We start from the raw sequence: 18436 nt of genomic DNA on the forward strand, positions 1-18436 counted from the left end.
GGTCTGGGTAGAAAGGAGTAATCAAAGTCATGTCCCCCAGCCCCTCATTAGAATAGGCCCACCTCTCATTATAATATTCATTTAATTGTTAACCAATCAGAGTTGATTTCCACCTGTTGGGAACGCCTACTTTTCCAAGGGTATATAAACTGAACAGCCTCCATGACTTGTCTTTAAGTTATGAGAGAAAGTCAAATGACCATCTTTTTATTAACTATTCACTAGCCATAATTAATAAAATGATTAATTTACCTAGAAGTTATATGTCTGGGACTTTTTAAACATCATATTGTGTTACATTAATGGGAAATCCGATTTTACTTAGGTTTGTTATTTTATCTGAGAATAAAACTTGTATATTTTAAATACCAAACCTAAGTAAAATCAGATTTCCCATTAAGGTAATACAAGAAAGTTCATAAGTTACTCTCCACTAAGATAACTGATTATAGAGATAACCAGATTGTAAGATAACCTGTGTGCAGAGCATGAGTAGGTAAGTGGTGCAGTGGATAAAGTGCCAGATCTAGAGTCAGGAAGTGCTGAGTTCAAATGTGACCTCAGAAACTTATTAGCTGTGTGACCCTGTCACTTAATCCTGTTTGCCTCAGTTTCTTCATCTGTAAAATGAACTGGAGAATGAAATGACAAACCATTCCAATGTCTCTTCCAAGAAAACCCAAATGGGGTCAAGAAGAGTTGGGCATGACTGAAAAACAACTAAGCTAAAAAGCAGGAGTTGAAATGATAACAAACTATCATCTTTTGAAATTCATGCAAACTACTCGAGAGTTACCTTAAAGATGTTCCCATTGTTTAAAGGGCTTCTCAGAGCAGTAGTCTTTGTGTAAAATCTAATCCATTTAAGCATGGTTGACAACTGAACATATTTTTGTATAGACAATTTACAAATTATTTTAAATTGTACAAATTGTTTTCTAGAGACAGTTTGGGATTAATTACTTAGCATATTTACACATCTCAAGTTTTCATCTGGAGTTGAATAAACATCTTTTAAACAATTTCATTTGTGTAATGTTGAACCTAGGGATAAAAAGCATCTACTTACAATGAGTGCTGGTAGCTATGTATTCATGTATAAGATTAGATTCTTAATGCCTCTCCTCTTCCTACAAGGGGAATAAGCAGGACTGAAAAAAATTTGAGAAAGCAACAAGACCAGACGATTATGTATACAGGCCTTGAACATGTTATAATAATAAGTTCTAAAAATTAGGTTCAGGATTTTATGTACAAAATTACATTGATGATTATAAAGAAGAAAGGTAGAGTCAGAATGGTATGTAATAACTGAAATTCTCTGAAGTTTCAAGTGAACTATGGGTTCCTAATTGATGTTCGTCTTATACCTCTGTTGTCAATAGGATTAGGATCACAAGGCTTGAACTAGTTTTTACCACATGACCTAGTTATTGAAAAAGCAAATTTAGGAGGAGGTACTAAATTGTAGAATTTAGTAGAATTACCTAGGACTCTGCAAGTGTCTTGGATCCAGAGAAGAAAATCCACAGGAAAGAGACCACTTCTGAGCTGTCCTGAAAACGAGACTTATTCCAAGGGAAGATGTTTCCAGGGACCAGAAAATTACATGGGACATCTAGAACTCAAGATGAAATGTGCTGATTGGCTGAACATTGGGAGTAGTAGGCTGCCAGGTTACAAGGAAAACTGAGGTTATTTAATAGCGATGATCCTTATTTTATTACTTTGGTCTTTTGTTTCATGGCATTTATGTCTACTGAGTTTTCTTAGTGACTTCGCCGATGTGTAAATCTCTCTAAAATTGGTATGTGGCTTGATCTGTAACATGCCTTAGTGCTGCTGCACTGGTGTTATGGGGTTGATTCTGTATTTTGAGTTTCCCATGCTCTAGGAGGAGAGTATGGTGTGGGGCTGAGCTCTAGACCCTCATCCTGCCCCCTTCCCTCTGTTCTTCCCATGGCCTTCAGAGATGATTTGCAGCACAGAATGTTGCTACTATTTTTACATTGGAATAAAGAAACCAAGTAGTTATATCCAGAGAATGATTTATATAGCAATGCATGCTGTTGCAGAAACAAACCAGAACCTCTAAAAGTCGTACTGTCGTTTACTTCATGATATGAATGAATGATAAAGCATTGATGAAGTGTTTATTATGTGCGAGAGCATATACAAAACAGAGGAAAATGATCCAACACTCGATGAGAAAGAAGATTCTACAGAATGTGAGAACATGGAATAGCAACACAAAATGTTTCTCATTTTAAAAGAGAAATGAGAATTTTGAGAGTAGAATTTATGACCTGCACAGCAAAATTAATGGACAAAATAGAGAAACTAGAACCAGCAATGGCAAGTCTCACCAAAGTGACAAAAGAGAGGATGATAGCTCTGGAATAGAAATATGTGAAAGTGAAGGACAATCTAGAAGAAGAGAAGGAAAAAAAAGTACTAAAAGAAAATATACTTTAAAAATACAAATTTTGAAGACAAGATATATGGAAACAACCTAAGGATCATCAGTCTCCCACAAGAACATGAAGAGACTTGAATATCAAAATTCAAGAAATAACAGAGAACTGCCTAGAACTTCTGAACACAGAAAATGAAATACCAGTTGAAAGAATTCATAGATTATCTCTAGTTAAAAAAAAAGCAACCCCAAGTTGCATACTATAAGACATATGGTTAAATTTAACAATTCAATTCAGAAATGTGTTTTGCAAGCAATCAAGAGAATGACCTTCAAATTCAAAGGAAAGAAAATTTAAATAACACAAAACTATTCTGAACCCACTGGAAAACTCAGAAGAGAATAGGATAACGTGTTCCAAAGAGCAATGGAACTCAGGATGAAGCCTACTTCCCTAGAAAATCTGAGCTTAACCACAAATTTAAAAAGATGGACATTTAATAATAATAGACACACCTGAAACATTCTTAGAAACGAATAAAACTTTCTCTTGACATGAAAAAATGGGGACAGGAAGAAAAAAAAGTATTGCACTTAGTTCACTCCTAAAATATTAATTATAGGCATTTTAGGTAGCATCTAGTATCACTGAAAATGAGCTATGTTGATAATCATCTAACATATTCAGTAGCCATATATTTTGTAAGAAATTAGACTCAGAATTGAAAATAATTTACGAAGCAAGGTAGCATTTACCTAATCGATGGAACTTCTTTTTGAAATACATTTTTTAAAAAAACTCAGAAAAACACTTCTCATCACAAATGCATCTAAGCTTTGTCCTTCTAGACTCCATTCAAACTCTGGTCATGAGAGTACATATCACTGAAAACGATGTCTCCATGAGGCAACAAGATATATTAAAACTAAGTCAAAAGGCATAAAAATTAGAAGAAAATGTAAAGCATTGCACAGCAAAAACAAATGATTTAGATAACAGATAAAGGAGAAAAATTTAATAATGACCGGCCTGTCTGATTGCCATGAACAACAACAACAAAAAGAATCTAGACATTATATTTCAAGAAAACTTAAAAGAAAACAGCCTAGATCTCTTAGAACCAGAAGGCAAAGTGGAAATAGAAAGAATCTACAGTCACCTCCTGAGAGAAACCCCAGAATGAAAACTCCCGGGAACATCATGGCTAAAATCCAGAGCTCCAGGTCGAAGACAAAATGCTGCAGAGAGCCAGGAAGAAATAGCCATGGTCAGGATCACACAGAATTTAGTAATGACAATAGCTAACATTTATATAGCACCTAATATGCACCAGGCACTGGGCTAAGTGCTTTACAATTCTCTCATTTGATCCTCAAAACAGCCTTTCAGAGTAGAAGCTATTATTATTCCCATTTTACAGTTGAGGAAACGGAGGTAAGTAGGGGTTAAGTGACTTGCCCAGGGTCACACAGCTAGCAAGTATCTGAGGCTGGATTTGATTTCAGATCCTTCTGATACGAGGCCCAGCATTCTACCCACTGTGCCACTCATCCCTTCTCCCAATTATAGTAGTAGTAGTAGTCCTTTGTGTTCAGCTGTTCCAGTCACGGCCAACCCTTCATGATCCCTCTGGGGGTTTTCTTGTCAAAGATACTGGAGCGGTTTGCCGTTTCCTTCTCTAGCGCTTTCTACAGATGAGAAAACTGAGGCAAACAGGGTGAAGTCGCTTGTCCGGAGTTACACAGCTAGTAAGTATCTGAGGTCAGATTTTTTTTTTAAACTCAGGAACAGTCTCAGCACTATCCACTGTGCCACCTAGCTGCCTAATTGTAGTAGCAGCCCCACTATAAAGAAGAAGAGAACTTAGAATATGATATTCCAGAGGGCAAAGGATATGAGCTTAGAGCCAAGAATAACTTACCCAGCAAAACCAAGGATAATGTTACAGGGGGAAAAAATGAATCTTTAATGAAATAGAGGACTTCCAAGCATTCATATCGAAAAAACCAGAGCTGCGGGAAAACTTTGAAGTACAAACACAAAAGTGAAGAGAAACATAGAAAGGAATGAACAACGACAAATGACTAAACAAAAAAAAAAAAAAACTGCTTACATTCAAATATAGGAAGGTGATACCTATGTCCCTTCTGATCCCTATCACCATCAGGCTTCATAGAGGAAATCCAATTAGACAAAGCCTGGCAGTGGTTCTGTTATTTTTTGATTACCTTAATAATGGAAAGAGAGGGAAAGAGTAATGCAGTGGAGCAAAGAGAAACGGGGAACAGTGGAGAAGGGAAAGGAAAGTTATTACATATAGCAAAAGAGAGGAAAGGGGTAAAACAGGGAGGGGGAATTAGAGGCTGGGTAAATTAAGGGAGAGAGTAATTCTAAACAAACTAAATTCTAAGATGTACAAAATATTCATAGCTCTTTTTGGGGTGGTAAAGAATGGAAATCTGAGGGAGTGCCCATAAATTGAGGAATGGATGGACAAATTATGGTACATAAGTATAACAGATTATTATCATGCTGAACTCAGTGTAACGAACAACCAAGATTCCAGAGGACTAATGAAAATACTTGCTACCCACCTCCTATTAAGAGAGGTAAAGGACTCAGGATGTAGAAAGAGAGAAATATTTCTAAGTGCATAGCCAAGTTGGAAATTTATTTTGATTGACTATATATGTGTAATGGGTTTTGTTTTTCCTGTGTTCTCAATGGTTGAGATGTTTTCAAAGGGTTGGGGTGGGAGGATAAGAAAGTAGATTTTGGCTGATTTAAATAAAACATACACATAATATATGTGATACACACATTACATATACATAGTATGTATATCTGTATATCTACATGTATACATACATAAGGGTATATACTTTGTGTATATATATAATTTACAATGAAATACATACTTACTTATATATCTATACATAAGTATATATAAGAAAATGTTTCCTTTGCATACACACACACACACACACACACACACACACACACACACATATATATATATATATATGTATGTATATTTACATATACATATGCATACACACACAAAGAAAACTTGGGAACTCTGATCATACAATGACCAACCACAATTCCTTAGGACTCATGATGAAACACGCTGTCCACCTTCCGAAAGAGATGATAGACTCAAACTGCAGACTGAGACACTTTTTTTTAACCATGGCCAATGAGAAATTTTGTTTTACTTAACTATATGTGTTTGTAACTTGGATTTTGTTTATCTTACTTTCTCAACATGGTGGGGAAAGGGAGAGTAGAAGGAAGTGGGAGGAAGAAATGAATCATCTTTGAAAATGATATAAAATTTAAATTTTTTAAAGATTACTTTTTCCTCTGTACTCAAGGTACTCAAGGATGATGTATGAGTCTTGAGAAGCAAATGGTTCCTACCTGCGACGACCCCCAGCAGCAAGAATGCAGAACGGACACCTGAGTCCATAGTCTTTTTGTGCCACATGGACAAGTTGCCTGTTGTTTTCTGACTCCTGACCTTGGGAGAGTACACAGTAGCTGGTTTCCTTTAATGATGTTTAATATAAAACTCTGGCCCCAAATGACTGTAAAGACAAAGAAAAGACAAGAAAGAGAGTATTGAAAAGTATGTTAAATTCTCTCTCTGTTACCCATACCTGTGCGAAAGCTATTTGCCTGGATCGCAGAATGGTACAGTAGAAGGAACACTGGACTTCATTAAAAGATCTGGTTCTAAGTTTTGGTTCAGACATTTAGTATCTTGTTACCTTGAGGAGGGTATTTTAGAGTAGGGGTGAGTCTACAACTCTGTCACTCTGACCCTGGATCTGAATCTTGGTTTTATTTCACAGACCTGGGCTGGGGCCTAAAGATAAATAACTAGGGAAAGAAACTTAGACCCATAATGAGCTTAGAATCATACTGCTCTGAACCAGAAGAATCTTCTAGCTAGTTGTCAGAGGCTAGGACTAGCATCTGTCTACTGGAGCTCCAAACAGGAACAAACCTACAATTGTGTTGCCCACACCCAAACAAAAGCCTGGAACTGGCAAAGCCCATACCAGGAGGATAGCAATCAGAATGCACCCTAGATCATATAGCTTAGAGTGTGCTGAAAGTTTTCAGCTCTCTCACCTGACCTACCCCACAAGGTCCTCGAAGAACGCAGCATTTAAAACTCAAAGGAAATAGTAACATATCCCATATAAGATAGAGCAGAACCAAACAGGGCCTCAGCATTCTCACCAAAACTATGCAGAGCCTGGCCTTAACATAAATTCCCAACTTAGGAAGCAAAGCTGCAAGGATGAGTAAAAAAAGGTACTGATTATAAAGAGCAATTATGAAACCAGGGACACTCAAGATACCAACCTAAAAGGAGAAAGTAACTGTAACTCCACAAGCAAAGCACAGCTTGGCCACAACATTGGCTAGAATTTCTAGAAGAAATGAAATGAGTTTTAAAATGTTATAAATGAGAGTTCTAGAGAAAAGACTTAGAAGGAGAAACAGATTAGTAATATAGCTGGTAAACCCTTTTCCAAGTAACAGACTCCCTGAAAATCAGAATGGAGCAATGGAGAGTTAATGATTCCACGAGACAAGAAGAAATGTTAAAGTAAAGTCAAATGATAGAAAATATAGAAGAAAAAATGTGAGGTATCTCATATCAAAAACAACTGACCTTAGAAACAGGTCAAAGAGAAAAAATATAGGAATCACTGGACTACCTGAAAGCCATAACCAAACCCTCCCCCCAAAAAACAAACAAACAATGAAAACTGTCCAGATCTCTTTAGAACCAGAGGACAAAATGAAAACAGAAGGAATTCATTGGTTATCTCCTAAAAGAGACTTCAAAATAAAAACTCCTAGGAATATTATAACCAACATTTAGAGCTACTAGACCAAAAAAAAAAATACTACAAACATCCAGAAAGAGAATACAAGTGCCAAGGAGTTATAGTGAGAATCACACAAGATTTGACAGCTACAAAATATAAAAAAGAGAGCTTGGAATACACTATTCCAAAAGGCAAAATATATAGATTTACAATAAAGAATAACTTACTCAGAAAAACTGAGTATAATCCTGGGGTTTTTTTTATTTTATTTTATCTTATTTTTTTCCAAGGGGAAGGCAAGGCAATTGGGGTTAAGTGACTTGCCTAAGGTCACACAGCTAGTAAATGTGTCAACTGTCTGAGGCTGGATTTGAACTCAGGTACTCCTGACTCCAGGGCCGGTGCTCTACTCACTGCGCCACCTAGCTGCCCCAACTGTGTATAATCCTACAGAAAAAAAACTGGACCTTTAACAAAACAGGACTGCCAAGCATTCCTAAGGAAAAGCCCAGAGCTAGGAAGAAACTTCAAAAAGCATACAAAGGAATTGAAGGAAACGTAAGGTAAATGCAATTGAATAATCAGAAGGAATTATACAAAAATGAAGCTTACCTTCTAACAGAGAGAGAAGAAACAAGCATCCCCTCAGAACACTCATTTCATCAGGGATCAGAGAGGGAGTGGGAATCTGGGAGAGGGAGCCAGGGAATCTGGGAGTGGTTTCATTATACTCTTAAAAGAAGAAAGAAAAGGGGAGAAAAGGAAGGGGAACTTGTCACACAGCTACCAAAGTGATTTTCCTAAAGCATAGGTCTGATCATGACATTTCCCAACTATGAACTGCTAGAATCTAATAAAACTCCTATTTGCCATTTAAAGTCTTTCACAATCTGGCTCCAAACTATTTTTGTAGCCTTACCGTATACTACTCCCATTGCTACACTCCACAGGTCAGTCAAACTAAAAGATATTTCTCCCATCTCTATGCTTTTGCATTGGCTGTTCACCATACCTCAAATGCACTTGTCTCCTCACTTTTACCTCTTACAAACCCTAATTTCCTTTAAGACTCAGCTAAAGCATAAACTTCTACATGAATCCTTTCCGGATAACTCTAGCCTCTAGCACGTGTCTTCCTAAAGTACTGTGTATTTAATTTATATATATTATGTATGTGATTATTGCCACCCATCCTCTTGGAAGATTAACCCTCTCAGCTCTGGAACTTCCACCAAGGGCTCCCAGCTGCCCTTATTAGTGAGTATCACATGTTCTACTATATTTGACTGACCCCAGTCATTCTTCACACTCCACTCCAGTCATCTTCTTGCCTTCTGCCCTGCCAGCAGGCACATCTTCATCTTAGTCCTCTTTTCCCTATTATCCTCATCTAGAATAGTATGTAAATCCACATTACCATTGCTACTAGAAAGGAACTGTCAATTAACTTCCTTATAATATTACTCACCATTACTAAAAGTTTACAAACCACATCACTCCTCCCAGGCCATCACCATCCTATACATGTTATCTCCCCTTACTGGAACATAAGCTCCTTGAGGGAAGGAACTAGCTTTGGTTTTGTTTGTATCCCTAGCAGTTAGCACAGTGTTTGGTAAGTGCTTAAGAAATTGTCTCTTGTGATAAAATGAAAAATGTTTGAGGGTGGGAACTATATTAAATTTGTCTTTGAATCCCCAGTGTCTAGAATAGTTCTTGACACATAGTAGGTACTTGGTGCTTGCTGGTTTATTGATGGATAGTTGGGGAGAATATCCACATTGACTGCATCACAGATCCATGAGTATCTGAAATATCACCCTGCTTAGCTTTAACATATACACTCAGCTGAATCCTTGAATTTATGAAACAAGCCACAGAAGGAAAAAAAATTTATCTAAAAAATATATGAGGAGGGAGAAGCAATACATATACAATTGTATATTAAATTCTAGATTCAAATTTTGGAAAAATGCAAATATTTTACTGTGAATTATTTATTTGATGACAAAAAAATCTCCAAAAATCTTTGTCCCTTCTCTTCAAAGTTATACATACCAATATTTTCTCTACATAGTTCTTCACTGGTTATAGTTGGCTAAGTGCTTAATTGTTAAATTTAAAAATGTTATGCATTTTTCTTTTACAAAAAAAGGTCAAATTTATTGACCTTTTCTGTGATGACAAATGAACATCAGTAGAAAGCTAACTAGCAGATTAAAAAAAACCACACACACACACACACACATTTAATCTTTCTCTTCAGGGTCAGTCAATAAATATTTATTGAGCACCTACCATATGCCACACATTGGTAAAGGTGACTTTGAAACTTTTTATTTTGATAAATTTCCCAACATCCATTTCTTCTGCCCCCAACACTTGAGAGGCATCCCTTATAACAAAGAATAAAAAAGAGTTTTTAAAAAAGTGGCTCAGGAAAACCAACCAACAATCAATCAAGTTCAATACTATATTCAATTCTATCTTCATAAATACTTAGCTCTGCAGAGTGCATTCTTACCTTTCTTCTTCAGGACCAAGTTTGATCATGTAATTACACAGCATTCAGTTTCAGTTTTGTGGTTATTGTTGTAATGCTTTCCATTTACATTTTTGTAGTCATTGTGTATATTGTTTTCCTAGTTCTGCATGCTTCACTTTGAATCAATTCCCATGTCTACCTGTATTCTTTTTTTTTTGAGATACCTGTATTCTTAATATTCATTGTTTCTTATGCCTAAATAACATTCACATAATAAAATCTATTAGGCATTCCCCAATGGATGGGCATTTATTTTGTTTTCCGTTCTTGTCTACTCCAAGAAGTGCTGTTATAAATATTTTAATGTACAATGGACATTCATTTCTATCTTTGATCTCCTTGGGGTACATGTCCAGCAATATAATCTCTGGATCAAAGGGTATTGATAGTTTGGTCACAATCTCAGTATAATTCCAGATTGCTTTCCAGAAATAGAGAGACCACTTCATAGCACCACCAACAGTGTATTTGAATGACTATTTTCCATAACTTTTCCCACACCGACTATTCCCACTTTTTGTCATCTTTGCCAATCTTCTGTGTGTAAGGTGAAATCTAAAAGTTGTCTTGATATGATTCCTCTTATTAGTGATTTGGGACAACCTTTGATATGATTGTTAATAATTCGCATTTCTTTTCAGAACAATTTATCTCCTTTAACTACGCATCTACTGAGATATGACTTTTGGTGTTATATATTTGTATTAGTTTCATATGTATTGGATATCAAAGGGACATTTTAACAATTTGTGAAGAAATGAATGCTTTTTGAAAGATATCTGTGCTATGGAGAGACATTTTAAAAATGGATATACCAGAATATTTACTGCAGTTTTCTTTGTGATGGCAAAGAATTGGAAACAAGGTATATGACTATCAATGTAGAATGAAATAAGCAGAGCCAAAAAATAGCATTCACAATCCATATAAAGTATAGATGTTTGGAAATATGTCTATTGTTATGAGATTTTTCTGCTGAAAACATATGTCTCCTATAACTCATAGCCACACTTAAATTTGGAAACAAAATTTTCTAACCTATTTAAAATCTTACAGATGAAGAGTTTTAGTGAGTTTTGAATGCATTTGTTAGAAATCTAAAAAATACCTTCAAATTAGTTTGTAAGAATAATGGGTTGATGTTAAGAAGGAAAGAAATTTACTAGCCAGACTTCCACAAAATCCTTTGCATAATCTAGTAAGTACAGCCAATCACATACTTCTTCTGTTTGGAGCTACATATATTTTTGGGTTATCTTTTTCACTACCACTTACCAAACCAAGAATCAAAATAAAATGAACTTAGAATCATGTATATCAACATAATTTATAAATATGTAAATATAAATATATTGGGCATTCATATGCAAAGTTTTATCTTTTTTTTTTAGATATACAATTTTAAAAGTCTAGAGACCACGTTCTAGACATAGAATAGTTTGAGTAAAGGAACCAAGGCAGAAAAGTTGGGATATGTCTCACACAGTGTGATATTCACTTTGTGGGTACTGTGTATGATGGTAGTCCCTTGGAGATAAATAGGTATCTACTATTGACAAGACATAAACAATATAACTTAGCTTTGAAGAGATCACAGTTCAATCTCCAAGCAGACCATTTTCACAGAAGATTTGATCTTTTCATTACCACAGATTGCCTCTCTAATACTAATCAGACATCCTACCAACCTGTCCTGTTCTTAATATTCATTGTTTGTTATGGTTCAATAACATTCGCATACTACAATCCATTTAGTCCTTCCCTAATGGATGGTCATCTATTTTGTTTTCAGTTTTTTGTTACTACAAAAAAATGCTGACTCAATCCTGACTCCAGTCTCAGCACTTTATTCATTATGCCACCTACTTGCCAAAGGCAGACTAGTCCATTAGGAATTATCTGAAGGTCAACGAAAAAAAAAAGGCTAACCATTCATTATCACTCAAAAACTTCCATGAAGCATAGTGCCCATTGACTCCTTTACATTTTGGAGGGGAGGGTATATTTGTCCCTCAACTTAGTAACAGAATTGTTTACATTGCAGAGTCTAATTAGTAGGGTCACCTGTTACAAGTGATCATGTAACAAAACTATAAATTACAGAATCTTGAGATTGGGAAGGGACCCCAGGAACCATCTAGGTGAATAAATACCTACACCATAATCCCTTCACAACATGTTCCCCAAGTCTATCAACTATGACTTATACTGACTTTTAGAAGAGTCATCCAACTTCTGTTTGAAGATTCCTAGGGAAAGGTAACCCACTGCCTATAGAGGCAATCCATTTGACTTTTGCATAGCTCCGATTGCTAGGAAGTTTTGTTTGATATCAAGTTTAAATCTGTCATTTGGTGACTTCTAGTCACCTCTCCTAGTTCTGCCTTGTTTCGCCAAGCAAGTTAAGTCTAATCCATGTTCCATGTGACCGCCCCAAAGATTCCTGATGATGGCTGTCACTGACCCCCCTGTCCCAAAAAATACTCTTCTCAGGGCTAAACATTTCCAATTAGTTTCTTCAACCAATTTTTTTATGGCAGTTTCCAGCCCCATCATCATCCTGCCTACCTGCTCCAGGAGGCACTCCAGAATCCCAATGTCCTTCCTAAAATATGGAATTCACAAATTAACGCAATAAGAGTCTAGGTGTGGTTTGACTACAACAAAGTACACTGTGTTCTGGATGCACTGCCACTACTAATGCTGCTAGGATCACAGATCTCATTAGCTTTTTTAGTTTTTATGTCACACTATTGACTCATATTGAGTTTGCAATCCATTAAAATTCCCAGACCCTTTTTAGACAAACTACTGTTTAATCACGCCTCCCCCACTTTCGAAGCTGATTTTTTTAATACAAAGTAGGACTTCATATTTATTCATATTAAATTCTATCTTTTTACTTTCAGTTCATCATTCTAGCCTGTTGAGGTTTCTTTGGATCTTGACTTTGTCAACCTCCCTGGTTTTGAGTAGTCTGCAAATTTGATGAGCATGCCACACTGCATAAATTTGACAAAAATGCTTATCGTCCAAGTCATTCATAAAAGTAATCATAGCAAAAAAGGAAGCATACGTTCCTGGAACATACCACTAGAAGAATTATGTCAAGTTGACATTTTTATGCTTTTTTTTAAGGAAGGAAGACTCAACATTTATTAAGCACCTTTGGTGTGAAAGGCACAGTGCTGGCACCCTGCCAAGATACAAAGATCGACACAGACAAACATCTGCCCTAGAGAGGGCTTAAAGCCTAATATGGGTTTACATAATATAAAAAAAAGATGTAAAATAAAGGAACAATGACCTCCATTCTTTACTGTCCTGAGTCTTGACCAGCTGTCACTCCCACTCACCCCTAAACATAATTGATATCAGCTTTCAATTAACAGGCCATCCCTTTAGATATGGGAAGTCACTTAATACTCTGAAAACAAGGGACAAATGAGTTTTCAATTAATAGGCCATCCCTTTAATGACCAGGCAATTCAATCTTTATTAATTAGTTCTCCACAAAGAACCCTAACAACCCAAACAGATATGGGAAACCACTTCATTATCATTTTGAAAACAGAGCAATTCCTGAAAGTGATGAATTAATTACTTTTGATTTGCTGGACACCTATAAAATAGGGGCTAGCTATTCTTATCTTTATTACTTTGTATGACTAATTTCCCCACTCCCAATTTGCCTGGGAATCCAGGCTATCAATGATTACAGTAATCTACTGTTTGATAAACCCAAAGACCCCAGCTTCTGGGATAAGAACTCACTATTTGACAAAAACGGCTGGGAAAACTGGAAAATAGTATCGCAGAAACTGGGTATAGACCAACGTCTGGCACTATATACCAAAATAAAGTCCAAATAAACAAGTCAGGGGAGCAAGGAATAGTTTATCTGTCAGATTTATGGAGAATGGAGGAATTTATGACCAAACCAGATAGAGAACATTATGAAATGCAAAATGGATAATTTTCATGACATTAATTTGAAAAGTTTTTGCACAAACAAAGCCAATGCAATCAAGATTAGGAGTGAAGCAGAAAACTGGGAAAGAATTTTTACAGCTAGTGTCTCTAATAAAGGCCTCATTTCTAAATTGTATAGAGAACCGAGTCAAATTTACAAGAACACAAGTCATTCCCCAATTGATAAATGATCAAAGGATATAAACAGGCAGTTTTCAGAGAAAGAAATTAAAGCTATCTATTGTCATATGAAAAAGCGCTCCAAATCAGTATTGATTAGAGAGATGCAAATCAAAACAACTTTGAGGTACCAATCACACCTGTCAGATTGGCTAACATGACAAAACCGGAAAATGATAAATGTTGGAGAAGATGTGAGGAACCTGGAACACTAACTCATTGTTGGTGGAGTTGTGAGTTGATCGAACCATTCTAAAGAGCAATTTGGAACTATGTCTAAAGGGCTATAAAAATGTACATAGCCTTTGACCCAGCAATACCACTGCTAGGGCTATATCCCAAAGAGATAATAAAAATGGGAAAAGGACCCACATGTACAAAAATATTTATAGCAGCTCTTTTTGTGGTGGCCAAGAACTGGAAATTGAGAGGATGCCTCTCAACTGGGGAATGGCTGAGCAAGTTGTGGTATATCAATGTAATGGAATACTATTGTACTATAAGAAATGATGAACAGGTGGACTTCAGAAAAACTTGGAAAGACTTATGTGAACTGATGCTGAGTGAAGTGAGCAGAACCAGGAGAACATTGTACAGTAACAGCCATAGTGTGTGCGATGACTGACTTTGATAGACTTAGCCCTCCTCAGCAATTCAAGGTCCTAAAACAATTCCAAAGGACTCAAGATTGAAAATGCCATTCACATCCAGAGAAAGAACTACAGAGTCTGAATGCAGAATGAAGCAGACTATTTTCTTTTTGTTGTTGTTGTTCTGATTTGTCCTTTCTTTCTTATGGTTCCTCCCATTCGTTCTAATTCTTCTATACAACATGACTAATGTGAAAATATGTTTAATAGGAATGTATATGTAGAGCCTATATCATATTGCATGCTGTCTTGGGGAAGGGGGAGGGGAGGGAGGGAGGGAGAGAAAATTTAAAACTTATGGAAGAGAATGTTGAAAACTAAAAATAAATAAATAAACTTTAAAAAAGAAAAAAAAGAAATGAATGTCAAAAAAACAACTATCAATTTTTCAAAGTACTAAAAACAATGTAAATGATGAACCAAAAAAAATAATTAGTGAAAATTTAATAGTAAGGGAAGGAAGAAAAGTAAACACTATCATGAAAGTAAAAATTGGAACAAAAGATATGTCATATGGTGATTTTGAAAGATATTTTCCCTCCAAAAGTTAGATTCAGCTGTTCTCTATTCACTTGGTTCAAAGTAGTGTCAAAATAACTAATCTACAAAACTTACAAAACTGTGATATGGGACAAAGAAAAGTGGTCATCAAAGTGTGAAATAACTGATGGCAAGAGGCCCCCTTTACAACTTATTAGCAAAATAAATATCATATTTAGGTAGCACTTCAAGGAATAGAAAGCATTTTCTGTTCCTCATTTGGTTTCCTCAGAAGAGGATGGAGTGAGGAAAAATAGCCTCCATCTGAAGGGTTAATGAAATATAAAGATCTTCCCTGTACATTATAGGTCTACATGACTACATAAGTTTTCCTTTCTCCTTGGAACAGGGGCCCGCATTCCCAGGACTGAGAGGTCAATTTATAACCTGGTTGACTCTTCCTGAAAGATTGGCCACTCTTCTAGGAATATATGGAATCAATCCTGTGTCCTTGTGAACACAGACATTTTGCCATATCATTCATAGATGTCTTGCTCCTTTGAACTCTGGCCTAGTCCACAGCCACAATACACCCTGTGCTGAGTCATCAAGAGCCCTGGCACAGAGCCAAAAGTCAGGGAGGCTCTGGAACCAAGCCAATTAGGTGCTAAGTCACGTAGGTAGGCTCTGGCACTGAGCTCATCAGTTGCTAAATCACACCTTTCCAATTCCTTCTTTGTTTGAAACTGGAAACAATAAGGAAAAATTGCTATATTCTTTGGAGTCCCACCTGGGATTTTTCTCAGCTGGAACTCTGAGGGCTGAAACTAAAGGACTCCCCAGCCTATGAACCCAGATGTTGGTGCTTCCCCAGTTTGGTGATATATGTAAATATTTCTATTACTCTATTAAGCTTTATCTTTCTATATTTCTTTAATACTACTTTATATTGTCCTTACGTGAAGAATAAATGTTATGCTGATTCCAACTCAGTGTAGAGAGTGGTCATTATACTGTGCAATCTGATCCTGAAAAAATATTTAAAGTAGCTGCACGTTATCTCCTTAAGGATACATCATCTCCAGAGAAAGAATCGATAAACTCTGAGTGCAGATTGAGACATACTTTTCAAACTTTCTTTAGTTTTCTTGTGTGTGTGTGTGTTTTCTTCTGTAACATGGCTAATATGGAAATATGTTTTGTATGACTTCATATATATAATTGATATCATACTGCTGGCCTTCTCAAGGGCTGGGGTAGGGTGAGAATTTAGAACTCAAAATTTTACAAAATGAATAGCAAAATTTTTTTATTATAATTGGGAAATTATTTAACTAATTTAATTTTAAAAAATTTAAAAGAAGAGGATGGAGGAAAAGACAAAAATCAGTGTGCTCATGTTATTCTGGTTCCTAGAATACTTTCTCTCTCCAACCTTACCCCAACTCCTCCTGTTGAATTCTTACAAATTGCTGCACAAACCACTTTAAATGCCACCTTGATCCTTTCAGTCACAAGTGATCTTCCCTTCTTAGGAACTTAGCAAGTCATTGACTTGTTTTTCATGGTTTTCTCGCATCCTTCTCATTTCTCTTCCCAATTTTTCCTCTACTTCTCTAACTTGCTTTTCCAACTCCTTTTTGAGCTCTTCCATGGCCTGGGACCAGTTCCTGTTTTTCTTGGAGGTTTCTGTTGTAGGCTCTTTGACTTTATTAATTTCTTCTGTCTGTATGTTTTGGTCTTCTTTGTCAGCAAAGAAAGAATGCAAAGTCTGAGACTGAATCTGGGTGCGTTTTCACTGCCTGGCCATATTCCCAGCCAACTAACTTGACCCTTGAGTTTTTCAGTGGGGTACGACTGCTTGTAGATTACAGAGTTCTATGTTCCACGTTTGGGGGGGAGGTGCCAGCTCTGCCACACCAGCACTGCTCCTTCCCCAACCCCGAACCCGAACTGGGCTTAGATCTTCGGCAGGCTGTGCACCCCTGCTCTGATCCGCCACTTAATTCCTCCCACCAGGTGGGCCTGGAGCCAGAAGTAACAACAGCTGTAGCTGCCCCACCTCCGCTGCCCCTGGGGCTGGAAGCCGAACCGAACTCCTTCCACTCCCGCAGCTTTTCCCACTAACCTTCTCCACAGTCTTTGGTGTTTGTGGGTTGAGAAGTCTCGTAACTGCCGCAGCTCACTGAATCAGGGCGCTAGGGCATGCTCTGCCTGGTTGCTGGTCTTGTTGGTCCACGCTGCTCAGGCTGGGCTCTGCTCCACTCCGTTCCCAGCTCCCAGCTCCCAGCTCCGTGTGGGATAGACCTTGCCCAGAGACCATCCAGGCTGTCCTGGGCTGGAGCCCTGCTTCCCTCTGCTGTTTTGTGGGTTCAGCCGTTCTATAATTGGTTCAGAGCCATTTTTTATAAGTTTTTGGAGGGTCTCCGTACGGAGCTCACATTATTCCCTGCTTACCAGCCGCCATCTTGGCTCCGCCTCCTTCTTAGGAACTTAGTAACATTATTTGTTAATCTTTTTATGCAGTTCTCAAGTTCCATTTTTTCATTACTTATTTCTCAGTATTTCACATCACTAACCTGTACCTCAATATTTCTAATCAGTAAATTAAGGAGATTAGACTAGAAGGCCCCTTCTAACTCTAAATCGATGATCCTAAATACTCTTATGGAATGTTTTTTTCATCAATGTTTATGGGGCCTTTTAAAGATGCTGGTTACAACTTTCCATTCTGCACATTTTAGACAACTCTTTTCTATGCTTTCCTATAAGAGAGGCAGCTAAGTGGCTCCTGGACTGGACACTTACTAGCTGTATGACCTTGGGCAAGTCACTTAATCTCCATTTGCCTCAGTTTCCTCAAGTGTAAAATGGGGTAGCACCTACCTAGTAGAATTGTTGCGAGAATCAAATGAGTTAATGTTTGTTAAGCGCTAAGCACAGTGCTTGGCACATAGCAGGTACTGTTATCATCATCATCAAAATCCTCATCATCATCATCACCATAGTTCACCATGAAGGTCTACCCAACGTACCACAGATCTTCACTTTCTTTGGACAACAGAATATCTGCAGGGCACATGTGATCACTGGCTGATCATCAGTCGTTCCTCCCTCTCCACCCAAGGAGCCCATCTTCTTTTCTAGCACACATTTCTTTACTCTGTGTCTCCTTCATAATTCCACGTTGTAATATGTCACAGCCTGTTCAGGCTCACCATGCCCCTCTCCGTTGCCCTTTGGGTAATCCCCAATTTCAGCTCTTCGGAGTGTAGTGTGCCCCATGACTCACAGTCACGTAACAGCACCGGAAGTGGGCCAATATTAAAAAAGGCCTTTATT

The 18436-nt window shown here is 37.2% G+C and overlaps 1 protein-coding gene across 1 annotated transcript in view; it reads right to left on the reverse strand.

Moving 5' to 3' along the window:
* The window catches only part of KIAA0319 (KIAA0319 ortholog), a 145376-nt gene that overhangs the window by 103303 nt on the left and 23637 nt on the right, over nucleotides 1-18436 (reverse strand). Inside the window, exon 5 of the mRNA XM_036742728.1 lies at nucleotides 5841-5940. Within this exon, the coding sequence (XP_036598623.1) occupies nucleotides 5841-5940 (100 nt within the window). The remainder of the gene's footprint in view (nucleotides 1-5840; nucleotides 5941-18436) is intronic.

Source organism: Trichosurus vulpecula, chromosome 1 (genome assembly GCF_011100635.1).
Source record: "Trichosurus vulpecula isolate mTriVul1 chromosome 1, mTriVul1.pri, whole genome shotgun sequence".
NCBI classification, from domain to species: Eukaryota; Metazoa; Chordata; class Mammalia; order Diprotodontia; family Phalangeridae; genus Trichosurus; species Trichosurus vulpecula.